Genomic DNA, 17,128 nt, shown 5'->3' on the forward strand with positions numbered 1-17,128 from the left:
TTCCTATGTGTTTGTGTAGTACCTATCCATATATTCATCTATCCATCAGTATTTAGTATTTTATATTTACTCACATATGTATGATTTCTGATGCTTTCATTTTTTCCGGTAGATCCATGTTGTCATCAGGGTCATTTCCCTTCAATGTGAAGAACCTCATTTAGCATTTCTTATAGTGTAAATATAATGGCATAAACTCTGTCTTTTAAATTTATCTGGAAGTGGCTTCCTTTTGCCTTTAATTTTGAAAAGAGATTTTTGCTTGATACAAAATTCTTGGCTGCTAGTTTTTTTTCTTTTTAGCATTTTTAAATTTCTTCTGAATGCCAGTATTTCTGATGAAAATTCAGCCATTAAGCTGAACTCTTTTCCTGTACGTGATGTGTCACTTTTCTTTGGCTGCTTTCAACACTTTGCTCTTTATCTTTGGCTTTCTGCTTTTCTCTTCTGCATGGAAGTGATATAATTATATATCCTGCTTGGGGTGCTTGACCTTCTTAGATCTGGTAAATTAATGTTTTCTGCCAATCATGGAATTTTTCAGTCATTATTTATGCAAATATTTTTTCCATTCCTTCTCTCCCTCTGGAACCCAATTACATATATGTTGTCTTGCTTGATATTTTACAAGACTCTAAGGCTCTGCTCATTTTTCTTCAATTTTTTAGATTAAATAATGTCTTTTGATCTCTGTTCAATTTATGTGATTCTTTTGGCATCTCTAATCTGCCGTTTAGTTCACCTAGTGAATTTTTCTTTCTAGTTTTTGGACTTCTCAAGTCTTACATTTCCATGTTTGAAGTTTCATTTCTCTATTGAGCTTTCCTCTGTGAACATATTTATCATAGCTGCTTTAAAGTCTCTAATTACTTAATTCACCAACATCTGGCCCTAACAGATTTCTATTGACTGACTTTTTTCTGACTTTGAGTCACACTTTCCTGTTTCTTCTTTGCATGGTTAAGAATGAGCATTGTAGATAATACTTTCTAGTTATTCCAGATTCTGTTGTGTCGTTCTGAGGATTGTGGCTATTTTGCTGTACTAGGCGGTGAGCTACACACTTTGTCTCTCTAGTGGTGCAGCTGGTATCTCTGCTCAGTTCTTACAGTTTCTGTTTGCTGCTGTTTTTAGCCTGACTCCATGGAGTTCTCCCCAGAGCTTCTGCAGTTTGCTAGTCACCTATGGCTCCTCTGTCAGTCTCAGGCTCTGACCTCTGACATCTCAGACCAGTAAGGTTTCAGCATTCTGCCAAATGAGCTGCACATGGATTGAGGAATGCACTATATTTAAAAGCAATAAATTAATCAATCTCACCTAGCACAGCTCCCTCTTCAAGGATAAGATATGCTTTCTCGTCCTTGCCTGTTTATTTTCACCAGGATCCCTGGGGTCTCCTCCACACATGTATAGTTTAGTAGTCAGCCAGAGGTCTGGGCATAGTTTATACTCAGATTTTGGGTTATACCATATGTTAGAGTTCTCCAGAGAAATAGAACCAACAGGATGCATGTATATTGTACATGTGCATGTGTATATGGGTGTATTAGTCCATTTTTACACTGCTATAAAGAACTGCCTGAGACTGGGTCATTTATAAAGAAAAGAGGTTTAATTGACTCACAGACCCTAGTGGCTGAGGAGGCCTCAGGAAACTTACAATCATAGCAGAAGGGGAAACAGGCTCATCTTACATGGCAGCAGATGAGCATGTGAAGGAGGTACTGTCAAACACTTATAAAACCATCAGATCTCATAAGAACTCACTCATTGTCATGAGAATAGCATGGGGGAACTACCCCCATGATCCAATCACCTCCCATCAGGTCCCTCCCTTGACACATGTGGATTATGTTACTTAATTTGCCTAGAGATCACAATTTGAGATATTTGGGTGAGGACACAGAGCCAAACCATATCAATGGATGTGTGTTAGGGGGCAGGGGTGGGTAGTTGCTTTAAGGAATTGGCTCATGTGATTTTGGAGGCTTGGCAAGTCCAAAATCCACAGGTTAGACCAGTAGGCTGAAGACCCAGAGAAGTGTTGTAATTCGAGTCCAGGGGTGCCGTACTGGCAGGATTCCCTCTGTGGCCAGATAGATCAGTCTTCTTCTATTAAGGCCTTCAACTGATTAGATGAGGTCCACCCATATCATGGAGGGTAATCTGCTTTACCCAAAGTCAGTTTTAAACATTAATCTCATGTAAAAAGTACTTTCACAGGAACATCTAGAATAATATTTGGCCAAATATCTGGGTACTGTGGCCTAGATAAAAATTCATCACAAGTTTTTTCCTTGTCAATTTGGTACCCATATTCCTCTTAAATCATAATCTTCAGACAATAATGAGATCATACTTTTACCTAACATGATTCAACTATCCTATATACAGCCAAATATTTCCCAATGCTTACCCCAGAAGAAGATGCAAAATCCTTGGGTGATGTTTACCCTTCCTGGACCCACAAATCCTGGCTATGGGAGAAACAGCACCATATGGTAGACACTGATTCAGAGCATATACAGCATTCTGGAGAACCTTGCCAAGCTCTGCAAGGTATTGCCACCTAGCTGGTGCTGTAACTGAGTCTTCAAAAGGCCATTCTATCAAGCCAGCTGCTTCAGAAAGGTGGGCAACATGGTAAAACCAGTGAATTCCATGAACATTGGCCGCAATGTATTTGCTGTGAAAGTGAATTCCTTCCCTTCATGATGGTGGATTATCCTTTCTGAGCGTTTCTCACTTTTGGGATTTCCCCTTTACATTTCTAGCTATCTAGGTAAAACTGCAGTTTTCCAAGGCTGTGGAGATTCAGTAGATTTCCTCAGGCAAGACGGCCACACATTAGCAATACTTCTCTTATAGTCACAAATTATTTTAAAGTATGTATTTTCATCAGCTTCTGTCTTGCTTTTTCAAAAAATGTTTTCTCCAGATTTCAAAATCGTTTTTTCTGGAAGACTGTATGAGCAACTTCATTGACTACCATTTCTGGAAGTTTCCTCCCTAGCATTACTTTTTATCCATAAAACATTTTGGAGTAAGGGAAAGGAGAAAAGACAGGGCGCATGGCCAAGAAGAGTGATGTTACTTTGATAAGCACAACTCCTGTTCCCTGGGGCCTCTGTCACAATAAAAATCATTACATTGTGTTCTGACTGACTTTGTTTCCTCTTGTAGTCAAATTTGGGAAGTGTACATTTTAGTACAACTTCCTAAAGTTGTATTTGCTTTTATTATCAGGAATTGAATGACCTTCATATAGAAGCACTTGCAGTGATAGCCAATTGCCTTGAAGACATGGATACTGTGGTGCAGATTCAGCAGACAGGGGGTCTTAAAAAGCTCCTGTCATTTGCAGAAAACTCTACAATTCCTGATATTCAGAAGAATGCAGCAAAAGCCATTACTAAAGCAGCTTATGATCGTATGTCTCATTTTATTTTATTTATTTTGAGATAGAATCTCGTTCTATTTCTCAGGCTGGAGTGCTGTGGCGTGATCACAGCTCACTGCAGCCTCAACTTCCCCAGGTTACAAGTGATTCTCCCACCTCAGCCTTCCTAGTAGCTGGGACTACAGGCATGCACCACCATGCCTGGCTAATTTTTGTATTTTTTGTAGAGACAGGGTTTTGCTATGTTGCCCAGGCTAGTCTAGAACTCCTGGGCTCAAGCGACCTGCCCACTTTGACTGAGTTACAGGCATGAGCCACTGCACCCTGCCATGTCTTATTTTACATAAACAAAACATATATAATTCCTCTTGTCTCAATTTTGATTAGTACTAACCAACACTAGAGTATTTGTCTGCTCTTAAAAAACCATTTGAGAATAGTGCTATATTTACTACTTAAGTCCAAACTCATCTCACTTCCAATGAGTTAGAGATTTGTCAGGGATATGAAGAACTCAGTACGATTTCATTATCCTATTTTTCAAAATACAATTCATTTCTATATTAAGTTTTAGGCCTTTGTTTCGCTTGAATTTGGAATTATATAGAATGTATGCATTGTCTGTGAACCTGAGAGCACTGAAGAAATCCACATTCACAATGATATCTGTAAAGTAATTTTCAAGTTTCAGCTGGAGTCTAGTAGCACCATGTTACATAGCTGTGAAAAATACGCTCATACTATATACATAATACAATTTGCATTTCAGTGACAAGTTATGTTGACATAAATCTGTAAAATATGAGAGATTACAGCACAAGCACAGATGAAATTATAGTTTTAATTTATGTATATTTGGAGTCTTATCTAATAAAAGATGTGATCTTATTTTTCCCCTTCTGCACCACTACTTTTATAAATGATGACAGCTTTGACTATTTTAAGTGATTTATATTCTAAACATATATACTCACATCTGTATATCTATATGTATACTATGGGAAACACTCCCTTTTCAGCATACACTGGATTTCTTCAGGACAAAGCTTTAATGCAGTAAGCAAGATTTCACCATCCAGTATGTAATGTGCATAGAGGGGCCTCATGAGTTACATTATAAACGCCTATTTGAGAGACTGGTTGTGAAATCAAGGTTTTTTAATATTGGCAAAAGTTGGTTTACCCAGTATTCTATCAAATGGAACTTAAACATTATTATAGCTGTTCAATTCTCTCTTCCTTCTATCCTAGTCCTTCTTAGCTAATTGAGACCCAAAGAGAAGTAAAATGGGAAGACATGGACAATGTCACCTAAAATGTTTGCGTATCTCAGCATCTCTTTGGAGAGTATTTATATTTATCAAATGTGGCTGGGTCATTCTAAGTCTGTTCTCACTCATTTTGAGGTGGTGAGTTTGATGATGCCTACCCATCATGTGCCACAGTACTGGAAAGTATGCCGCACAGAGTTCCTGGTACTAGAGTTCTAGTACTAGTTCCACTACTGGCATTGTAATGACCTACTTAAGTGATTTTGAGTGAAGTATAACTTCTCCAGAACAATGTACATATTCATTTACTCATGATTTCTTACTGAGTTCTCACCCAGAACAGGAAAGTAAACAGGCACTCACAATGCAGTGTTCAAAGTGATTAATGATGGAAACACAGGATCACCCAGGAAGGCTCCCAGCACAGACCTGGATCAGAAAAATATTCCTGAAATCAGTGATTAACAAGCTAGGACCTAGAGTAAATAAGATAAATTGTCTGGTCAAAGAAGGTTCAGATGGGATGGAGGAGAAGTGGTTCTGAGAAGGAACAGTGTGTATAAAAGCCAAGAGGAGGGATAACATGGCAAGTTCCAGAACCGAAAGTTTTCAGAATGGCCAATGACCAGAAAGCCACAGAACACTGAGTGCTCAGGCTATGGACGTGGTGAGGAGCCCAGTGCTCATGGACATTGTAAGCCCAGTTAAGGATTTTGGACTTTATTTTAATGACAACAAAGAGCCATTGAAGTTACTCAGAAGGGAGGGAACATCACGGATTTTCACTTGTTAAAGAAAGAGAACTCGTGTTGCAAAGTGGAGAAGAGATTGGAAATGTTTATGACCAGAAGACCAAAAGGGGGTTGCTGTAGTAATCTAGGTGAGATGCGAAGGTGCCCTGAAACAGAGATGTGATGTTTGGGACTGGCTCAAGGCACTTTGCAAGGAGAACCACCAGCACATGTGTGAGTATTTTTGAATGACTATGTTGGTTGAAAGAGGAAGAAGGCGATACCAAGGATGAGGCCAGGTTTCTGGCTTAGACAGCTGGAAGTAAAATGGTGCCACTCACAGAAATGGAGAACTCAAGAAGGGGAGCGGTTTTGCTTGAAGAAAAGGAATCAATCCTAGTCTTGCTTTTTAAATTGTGGTGAAATGCAAATACTATGAAATTTACCGTCTTCATCATTTTTAAGTGTACATTTCAGTGGCATTAAATGTATTCACATTTTTGTGGTGCTGTCCATCCACAGAAATCTTTTCATTTAGCAAAACTAAAAGTATACCAATTAAACAATAATTCCCACTCCTTCCTCACACAAACTCCTGGCAACCACTATTCTTTGTCTCTATGAATTTGATGACTCTAGATCCCTCATATATATATGGAATCATACAGCATTTGTCCTTTTGCAAATGCACAGCACTTGGCATGATGTCCTTAAGTTTCATTCATGTTGTAGCATGTGTCACAATTTCCTCCCTTCTTAAGGCCAAAGAATATTCCATTGTCTGTATAGACCACATTTTGTTTATCCTTTCAACCATGGATGGACAGTTGGTTGCATCTGCCTTTTGGTTAATGTGAATAATGTTGCTAAGAATGTGGGTATACAGATATCTCTTTGAGTCCCTGATTTCAATATTTTGGATGTATACCTAGAAGTGGAGTTACTGAATCATATGGTAATTATATTTTTAGTTCAGTTTTTTTTTTTTTTTTTTTTTTTGAGACAGTCTCGCTCCGTCACCCAGGCTGGAGTGCAGTGGTGCAATCTCAGCTCACTGCAACCTCCACCTCCTGGCTTCAAGCGATTCTCCTGCCTTGGCCTCCTGAGTAGCTGGGACTACAGGCACGCACCACCACACCCAGCTAATTTTTGTATTTGTAGTAGAGACACGGTTTTGCCATGTTAGCCAAGCTGGTCTCGAACTCCTGACCTCAGGCAATCTTCCCAACTCAGCCTCTCAAAGTGCTGGGATTACAGGTGTGAGCCACCATGCCCGTCCTCTATTTTTAATTTTTTTGAGAAACTGACATATTGTTTTCTGTAGCAGCTATACCATTTTACATTCCCATAACTAATGCACAAGAGTTCCAATTTCTCCACGTCCTGGCCCACATTTGTTATTTTCTGTTTGTTGATAGTAGCCATCCTAATGGGTGTGAGGTGCTATCTCATTGTGCTTTTTATTTGCATGCCCTAATGATTAGCAACTTCGAGCATCTTTATCGTGTACTTATTGGCCACTTGCATATCTTCGTTGGAGACATCTATTCAAGTCCTTCTCCCATTTTTTGATTGGATTGTTTTCTTGATGCTAAGTTATAGAAGTTCTTTATATATGCTGGATATTAACCCCTTATCAGATATTATTTGAAAATAGTTTCTCCCATTCTGTGGGTTGCCTTTTTACTCTGTTGATTGTGTGCTTTGATGCACAAAAGTTTTAAATTGTGGTGCATTCCAATTTATCTATTTTGTGGCCTATGCTGTTTGCTCTTGGTGTCGTATCCAATAACTCATTACCAAATATCAAAGCTTTTGCCCTATGTTTTCTTCTAGGAGTTTTGCAGCTGTAGCTCTTACATTTAGGTCTTGATCCATTTTGAGTTTATTTTTATATAGGGTATAAAATTATGGTCCCAGGTCATTCTTTTTCATGTAGACATAAATTTTTCCTAGCATCATTTGTTGAAATTGGTTATTTGTAATAGAAAGGAATTCAAGCAGACAGTCTTTAAATCCTTTCTGGCACTTAATGTTTTCTGATTCTACCTCCTTATGTTAGTCCTAAAATAACTACATTCTAGTTTCAAGTTGTGTCTCCTCAGTCTTTATGTTAGAATCTAATGACTGTGTTTACTTCATATATGTCATCTGTGATTGTACTATGTTCCCTTCAAACATCACTTTTTCAGACCGAAGAATTCAGATCTTGTTTAGTCCCTCTGCACACATGTCCTCAGGCCATCCTGGGATCATTCTCTTACCTCTTCAGGACTTCCTCTTGTTTATTATACCCTCCTTGAAATGTGTTGATAAGTATTATGAAAGCTATTTTAAAAGTATGCACCATCATTTTATATTATCTATAGATAGGTTAATTTATCATTATTTTCCATTTCAGTCTTATGCAGCAAGTATTTTAGTCTCTTAACTACATTAGCATATTGGGCCAACCCTTTGAGGGAAGGACCTGCAGGGAGCCCCCAGATCATCTTTCTCAGTCAGGACCCAGAGCTCAAAGTTCCTCATTTTAATTTGTAACATTTTGGGGCTGGGCATGGTGGCTCACACCTGTAATCCTAGCACTTTGGGAGGTTGAGATGGGAAGATCACTTGACACCAGGAGTTCAAGACCAGCCTGGGCAACAGAGCAAGACCCCCCATCTCTACACAAAATTTTTTAAAAATGAGCCATGTGTGGTGGTGTGCACCTGTAGTCCCAGCTACTTGGGAGGCTGAGGAAGGAGGATCACTTGAGCCCAGGAGTTTGAGGCTGCAGTGAGATGTGATCATCGCACTGCACTCCTGCCTGGGTAACTGAGCAAGACCCTTAATAATAATAATAATAATAATAATAAATCCTAACATTTTTGATTTATAGTTAAAAATGCAAACTTTGCTTTGGACTAGTATTGCATATTCTTTGAGGCCTGTTATAGGACCAATTTGTACAAGTGTTCTATTAAAACTTGGAAAGGCACACTCTGCTTACTATTTAAATAAACACTTATCATATGCGTGCTACATGCAAAGTATTGTTCCAGAAGATAAGGATAAACAATGGATGGAATGAATAAATATTTTCTTAATAGACAAAAAGATATATTTCCTGTAGAATGCAGTTTAATTATCTTGTAGTTCAATTTTATAAATTATATCGTCCAGTTTTATCCTTATTCTTTTTTTTAGTTATATGATCTGTCACAGATGAAGAGTAGTATGTTAGAAGTTTCCCACTGTATTATTTTTATTTTCTCTTGTAATTCTTTGTCTCAAAAAAAAAAAAAAAAAAAAAAGAGTCTCGATCTGTCACCCAGGCTGGAGTGCAGTGCCGCGATCTTGGCTCACTGCAAGCTCCACCTCCCGGGTTCTCGCCATTCTGCTGCCTTAGCCTCCCTAGTACCTGGGACTACAGGTGCCTGCCACCAGGCCCAGCTAATTTTTTGTATTTTTAGTAAAGACGGGGTTTCACCGTGTTAGCTAGGACGGTCTTGATCTCCTGACCTCGTGATCCACCCACCTGGGCCTCCCAAAGTGCTGGGATTACAAGCTTGAGCCACCACGGTCGGCCTTTCTCTTGTAATTTTATATTAAATGACTTTGCTTTATGTTTTATATCCACTACTGATTTTTTTTAATCTCACTTTTATTGCTGTTTAGCTTTTGATTCTAATTTGATGTTAAGATTACCATGTATTATCAAACATGGTCTTGGCAGAAAAAAAATTCTGGACACTCCTGATGGTTTTAAAAGAGACAAATGAAGGAACTACTTTCAGAAGTATAATTAGGGTTAAGGGAATAAGCAAGAGATGATGAGATCCCCAGAGATTAGCAATATTGGGAAACCTTCACTACCACTAGGTCCAAAAGGCAAGGCAAATAAATATTGTCAGATTTATTTTTATAGCTACGATATTCACCCTTATTTCTGACATCATGTTTTATGTTTTATGCTTTCTATTTTTTTATGCTGTTCATTTCTTTGTATAGATTTTAAAAACTTTTATAAACAGTTATTTTAAAGATAAAGTTACTATAGTTATTTTAGATATTTAGCAATTTTGCTTCCACAATTCTTTCCCTTTCTGATGTTTCTAAGATCAATAAGAAGTTATAGATTCCCCTCTCTAGAATCTGTTTTTGTTTTGTTTTGTTTTGTTTTGAGACTGAGTCTCGCTCTGTTGCCCAGGCTGGAGTGCAGTGGAGTGATCTCAGGTCACTGCAACCTCCACCTCCTGGGTCCAAGTGATTCTCTTGCCCCAGCCTCCCGACTAGTTGGGATTACAGTTGCGTGCCATCATGCTCATCTGATTTTTGTATTTTTAGTAGAGACAGGGTTTCACCATGTTGGACAGGCTGGTCTTGAATCCCTGACCTCAAGTGATCCACCTGCCTCGGCCTCCCAAAGTGCTGGGATTACAGGCATAAGCCACCACACCCGGCCAAAGACTCTCTTTTTTAAGAATCACTTTGTCATTACATTCAATTTTAACCACATTTGTCATTTAGAGTTATATACATATTGAATCTGTTTCAGTGTGTGCTGTCAGTTTCTCATAATAAAGCTTTCCTGTCCTTATTTTATTTGATTCATTTCTCAAATTAACCAGAGTATATTTTTCAGTTAAAATTGTTTTAAGGTATATCCAGTAGTGATATGCTTCGAGACCTTACCTTACCTGTGCATAGGTTTGTTGCCTTCAAACATATATGACAATTTAACTGGGTTTGGAATTGTTGCATCATAATATTTCTCCTTAAATATCTATGGAAGTGATGCCAGGCACGGTGGCTCATGCCTGTAATCCCAGCACTTTGGGAGGCCGAGGCGGGCAGATCACATGAGGTCAGGAGTTCAAGGCCAGCCTGGCCAACATGGTGAAACCCCATCTCTACTAAAAATACAAAAAAATTAGCCAGGTGTAGTGGTACACGCTTGTAATCCCAGCTACTCGGGAGGCTGAGGCAAGAGAATCACTTGAACCTGGGAGGTGGAGGTTGCAGTGAGCCAAGATCGCACCATCGCACTCCAGCCTGGGCAACAACAGCCGAAGTCCATCTCAAAAAAACAAAAACGAAAAGCTTATCTGTGAAGCTGGCTTTTGTATTGTTCAAGCCTGATTTGCATTATTTTACATATATGATTTTTTTGCTGTATTAAGGTAGAATTTTTTATCCCGAGTTTGAAAATTTTGCCGAAGTATGTCTAAGTCCCCCTCTCCGCTGTCTCTACTACACAGGCAAGCCTTCTGATCACCAGAGTCATGATTTTTTCCCCTAATTCAGGAAGCTAGTTTTTCCCACTATACTTTGGATTCTTGTTTTTGTTTCACTTAATCTTTTTTCCTCATGAATACTTATTTTTAGACCATCTCTGTTCTCCTTTCTATGCAGTGTTTCATAATTTTGGTTTTTAATGCTCATCAGGGAATGCAGAGGACTCTGCCTGGGCCTAGTTTTAATGAATAGATGAAGCCTACAGGGTGCCCTTTGCCTGTTTTCCCATCAGTTGAGAGGGCAGTGGACTCCTTTAGCCCAATTGTGGATGACGAGGAGACTTTCCCATAATGCAGTATTGCAACGCCAGAGTTCTCTTCTCCTGATCCCACTGGTTTATATAAGAGGAAGGTGATATAAGTTCAGAGCTTTCTAAGAGGCCCTTCATTGTCTGTGACCTGGGTGACTTGTGGAAATTTGTTTCTTCCTCTCTTCCCCTTGCCCCAGGGTCCTCTTTTTCTCCTTTTCTTATCAACCTCTTTGACAGATCAGTCCATTTTAAATAGCCCCATCTCCTCAGTTCAGCTCCAACATTTCACCTGCTGCACCTGACTTCTGTTTCCACCATTCTGCCAAAATAGTCCTTGTAGAATTTGACATGGACCTCTGAACTCCCAAATCCTGCAGAGGCATTTTCAGTCCTTTTTAACTTGACCTCTGGGTGGGAATCCACACTGTTGATTGCCCTCTCCTCCTGTAAACTCTTTTATCCCATCGTTTCCAAAACACCCCCCCTTTCCTGATTGTTCTTCAAATTACCAGACCAGCCTTCACCTTTACCACTTTCCTCAGCTTATTTCAACACTAAACTTGCCTTCTGTTTTATGTCTTGTTCTCTTGAAAATCTCCCTGAGCACTCTTACTTATGACTAATGTTTCAGCTGCCTCCTTATTTGCTTATGAATCCCAAATCTGTTTCTAATTCTGACCTGTCTTCTGAATTCCTGCTTGTATTTCTGACAGCTTCCAAGCACATCCAGCTATACTGCCCACACTCCACTTTGGGGAGTGTTAAGTTTCTTTGACAATCTGAACAAAGAGTAACCTTCTGAAAATGTACAAATACACTACATTCTGCATATAATTGCAGGGAGTTCACGGACTGCCTGAAGCCCACCTGTTTTCTGAATCCAGGGACCCCAGGTTAATAACTCTTGAGCTAGAATAAGCAGGATCAAATCCAGATAGCCCCACTTGGCATCAGAGATTCTTCTATTTTACACAAGCACATGGCCATTGGTTATCAATTTGTTCTTCCTCAGATACTCTCCCTTGTGGTCTTGATTGTAAAACTTTGTTCGACCATAATTTTATACTCATTTGCTCTGGTTTGGGCCTTTTGTCTGGATTCTGGTTTGGGAAATGCTGTTTTGATCTATTGGTATCCATGTTCTTCAAACAGCTAGATTTAGAGGAAATCTCAAATTTTCTAATTCTGTTAATTTTCAAGGTGTCAGTAAAATAACTGGTTTCTCTTTCTGTCCTTAAGAAATTAAAAAACCTGCTTCCTCGTGCTTTAACCTAGTATAGCCCACTCTGCTCTACATCTGCTACCAGTTTTCTCACACCAGACCTTCACCTGTTCCCACTATGGTAGATTAAAGTAACAACCCGTGCATGAACTAAAGTAACCCAACCCTCATTGGAATACCAAGCAAGCACAGCACAAAAGTTAACTTCCATTGCTGAGCAGAACCTCCATTTCCTAGATCTACCTTAACATCATTCAACCAACTGCCCATCTGTATTACAGTCGGGCTCCTTCACCATGGTCTTGCAGGTTTCCTCTATTACTGTGAAAACTTCCATTTTATAATTCAACTTATTCAACTGGTAATCTTCCTCCATCCCTTATGACATAGCCTCCTTCCTTCTTAAACTGTTTTCATCTTTGGCAACTCTACAAAAACTGAAAAAGTATGCTAGGTGGGTCTTCAAATTCAGTGAATGCAGAGGTGGTTTAATTTTCTTATAGCCTAGGAGATATCTGGTCTGAAAGCTTGATTCTTGGAACCTCTAGAAAGATAGATGATTCCACGAAGATTCAAACTTTCTCTCTGTTCACATATCCCAATAAATTATTATGAGTGAATGCTCTTCTCATTGGAAGTGCAGGGCTTTGAGAAAATCTTTCCATTCCAGAAGCAGGATTTCCCCTAAGGACTCTGATCTGCCTTAGCCATGACATTTTTGGGCAGTACTGCCCACTTCTGACCAGAACACAATATTAGGGCAGAACCAACATCTTTGAGGCCAGTGCTAGAAGATAGGTTACATCTTTGTCATTGCCTAATTATTCTCCTCTATTTTGGTTGATTTATTTACCTCTTAACTCTTATTATCTGGCCAGATCTATCATATCCACCTCTTCCTCCTGCCCAGATTCTAGATTCTGCCTTCTTTTCAGCTCCTACCTGTATTTCTTGTTGTATTAGTCTGTTCTCACACTGCTATGAAGAAATACTTGAGACTGGGTAATTTATAAAGGAAAGAGGTTTAATTGACTCACAGTTCTGGCGGGCTGGGGAAGGCCTCAGGAAACTTACAATCATGGCAGTAAGCACCTCTTTGCAGGGTGGCAGGAGAGAGAATGAATACCCAGCAAAGGGGAGAAGCCCCTGATAAAACCATCAGATCTCGTGAGAACTAACTCTATCAGGAGAACAGGATCAGGGAAACTGGCCCTGTGATTCAATTATCGCCACCTGTTCCCTCCCACAACATGTGGGGATTATGAGAACTGCAATTCAAGATGAGATTTGTTTGGGGACACAGCCAAACCATAACATTTGTCTACTTTGTATATCAACTCTTGCCTGCCTTGACCTCTATCTGCCAGACCCAGCCAGCTTAATCAGACATGTCTTATTTTATATTAGTTACAGTGGCAAACTCTTAAAAACTTAACAATGAATAAGAAAGCTATATCCTAATATTCCTGTATTGAAAGCATATAATCATGAAGAAGTTTAAAAAATTTCCCACAGTTAGAAAACTCCATATATAAGTAGATTTTGACAAACATTCTCCTTATACTGTTATTATACAGTGTAACTATCAATAGCAATTTATACACTTATTTTTACTTTCCATCATCATAAGAATTTTTTTAGACAAGCTCGTGCATTGCCATTGTATGTCAGAAACACAGTCGAAACATCCAAACTCATAAACACACTTTCTTTAAGTGTTGTTTGTTGAGTAAACTTTTAACATGCATCTCAACTGTGGAGAGCCCAAATCAATATGCCTTTGACCTGGTACCAGTAGGAGGAAGGTGTTAATTACCATGTTGCCATGAGGTTTATGAACTGGCATTAACATCTCAGCAGGAGCAAAAGTGGCACAATAGCAACTTCTGAGAATGGATGAAGGAAAGCATCATTACATACAGATTTGTTTCCAGTAAGAAAACGTCATGCTTTTTATTTTAGGGATACTGAACAAATGTTATTTTTAAAGGACATTATGCTATTAGTAGCATAACTATCTTGCCATCTTTATGATCTGTGTAATTAAAACATAAATACTCCTTGGTGTAGCAATTCAAGGAAAGTATCTGGTTAATATGTTAATTCATCTTTTAAATCTATTATAGCCACGCTGCAGTCAGCACTTTTAAGGTTTAGTGAACACAGCTGCATTTTGAGAACAGTCCCAGCAAGGTTGAGAAACTAATTGCCCTCAGTATCTATTTAAATTATTAAAAAAAATCTTTTCAAGAATTGTAAATATACTGTTTTCTGAATGCAACATCTACATACTCCAAAGTTCGTTTTTTCAAATAAATCATTTTGGCCAATTTTCCTGATGGAATCCATGCTAAGAGGGTTCTGTTTAGAAAATTTGATTTAGAGCTATCAGGGAAATCTTAATGAGAAATCTAAGCATTTTAGGTCAGAGACTCTGGAAAAGTTTTGGATATTACTTATTCAGCAAAAAATAATAAGAACTGTGTATATTTAAAACATTTTCGTAGCCACATACTTTAGAGTTAAGTATTAACTGAAGCTTTTTTATGAAAAAAAGTTATGGCCTGCCTGAATTCTAATGGTAAATGAAAGGAACAAGAGATGAAAATGATAGGATTACAGGACATGGTTCATGATTGGTTTAAAATGAATGAGCAGGAGGGTTAATAACTTAGCCTGTGCCAGTTGCGGCCAGACTGTTTAATATATATCTGTGTATCAGGTGAACAAAGGCCAAAAGTATTTGCAAATATGGTGCCATCTAAACGTGACACCGCTTCTGTGAAAAAGGACGATTTTTTTTAAGTCATCGTTGAAGGAAGGGAGAAATCATAAGTTGACAATGGAAACCTAGCTGATGTTAATTTCTGAAAACATTTCTGAAACAAACAAGTTAATTAACATATGTATAAGTAATGAACTAGTTCCACATGTAAATATTGTAATCTAAATTATTATCAGCATTGTTTTGCAAAAATTCTTATTCTAATAGAATATTCTTCTCTCATATATCCTAAGAGTGCATATCACACATTCTTCCAGTTTAATCACAAAAATAGAATTTATAAAGGTTAAGTTTATAAACTTTACAAAGGGTATTAATAAATAATCAAATCTATGACAATTTTTTGAAGGAACCAAATTATTTAGCAAGGAATTATTTGTAGGTTGTTTCTTTTTATACCAGCCTCTGGTGCATCTTTATTTCATCAAAGCAGTTTGATTTAATATATTTTTTCTAGAACATACTTTAATAAAGAGGAACTTCTTTAGAATTAGCTAGAACATAAAAAAAATTAGAATAGAACACAAAACAAAAAATTATTTTAATTTTCTCATTTAACTTAATGCAGTATTTACGTTAGTATAGTAATGAGATTGTCATTTGTAAAAAAATCAAATGAAGCCAAGAGAAGACAATGTTTAGGGAACAAAAGAACATTAAAAATACTTTGGTTTCAAACTTAGTGTTTTAAATGGGATGAATATAATGGCATGTACTTAGGCATAACTTTATTTAATTAAATAATTATTTTAATTTTTGCTACTTAAGTATGTATTGTCATTTGAGAAAAAAGTGATGATTATATTTTGATATAAGACTATAAATTTCTTAAGACTCGGGATCATACTTTACAACTCATTTTTACTTTCTCCTCTCCTCTGCTCTTCTCCTGAAGGTCATAAGCATCCAGCTCACCAGTTTGCACATCTTAGGCATTCTTCCAATATTGGGTTTTATATTTAAAAGAACCATCAGATAAACTGGATTTTGTCCTTAGTGAACAAATAGCCTGTGAACACTGAGTACCAGGTCAGGTGCATGACGGATGTTAAATCAGTGCTTGCTAAATCCAAAAACTTGCCTTTTTCCTATTATAGAATTTTCTTGGCCATAATATTGATCTCATACAAGGGAATAGGAAAAAACATCCATGATTCATTTTGCATAATTACTGTATTCTAAAGTTAAATGGTTGTAGATTTTGTCTAGTTTAGACTCTGGTACTAAAACTACCAAATGGTTTGAATTCCTGTTAGACTTTGGATGGGAAAGTAATAATACTTCGCAGTTTTTGCATTAAAATTCTCAATTTTTTTCCCTTTGGTGTATGAAAGCTGAAAATAGAAAACTTTTTCACGAACAAGAGGTTGAAAAGTGCCTTGTAGCCCTTTTGGGTTCTGAAAATGATGGAACGAAAATTGCTGCTTCCCAAGCTATTTCAGCAATGTGTGAGAATTCAGGCAGCAAAGATTTTTTCAATAATCAGGGTAAGCCAACTGGAAACGACTCTTTTGAGCATTTTTAGGTTACCATATTTTAGTGCACATGGGCATTTTAAAAGTCACATTTTTACCTTCTCTTTCTGTAGGGATTCCACAGTTAATTCAGTTGCTAAAAAGTGACAATGAAGAGGTACGGGAAGCGGCCGCTCTAGCCCTGGCAAACCTAACCACTTGCAACCCTGCTAATGCAAAGTAAGTTCAGAGATCCTCACCCAGCACTGACTTGTGGGACAATTCACAGTCCAAGATGTTCTCATGTTAGTATATTGACTTTCACGATAGTCTATGAATTTCTTCAGGTGGTCTATCTTGGGGTTATTCTTCAGAATCCCTTATGAAAATAGAATCATCAGATGGGCCTGCTTTCCAAAAATAGTACAAAATCTTAACTGTTTCTGAGTTTGTTGGGAAAATATGCAGGCCATTTGATTTCAGGGACCAGGAGGACTCTTGTAGAAGCTTCTGCAAATAAGACTGAATAATGCTGGAAACGTTAAAGACAAGATCGGATGAGCATTTGATAAATCTGGAAAAATGCCTAAAGATCCATCTTAAAAGGGTATAAACATTAGATAATATAGAAACATTAAAAAGGTCAGTGGCTCACACCTGTAATCTCAGCACTTTGGGAGGCTAAGGTGGGTGGATCATTTGAGGTCAGGAGTTCGAAACTAGCCTGGCCAGCAT

General features: G+C 38.0%; 1 protein-coding gene across 10 annotated transcripts in view; it reads left to right on the forward strand.

Moving 5' to 3' along the window:
- Positions 1–17,128, forward strand: part of ARMC3 (armadillo repeat containing 3) — a 111,489-nt gene that overhangs the window by 37,174 nt on the left and 57,187 nt on the right. For all 10 annotated transcript variants that reach the window (XR_008510344.2, XR_008510342.2, XR_008510343.2 and 7 more), the window contains 3 exons: positions 3,247–3,430; positions 16,274–16,426; positions 16,528–16,633. Coding sequence is in view for 7 of the 10 variants with exons in the window: in XM_024253749.3 (XP_024109517.1) it covers positions 3,247–3,430; positions 16,274–16,426; positions 16,528–16,633 (443 nt within the window). In the remaining 3 variants the exon portion in view is untranslated. The remainder of the gene's footprint in view (positions 1–3,246; positions 3,431–16,273; positions 16,427–16,527; positions 16,634–17,128) is intronic.

The sequence above is a fragment of the Pongo abelii genome, chromosome 8 (assembly GCF_028885655.2).
Source record: "Pongo abelii isolate AG06213 chromosome 8, NHGRI_mPonAbe1-v2.0_pri, whole genome shotgun sequence".
Lineage (NCBI taxonomy): Eukaryota > Metazoa > Chordata > Mammalia > Primates > Hominidae > Pongo > Pongo abelii.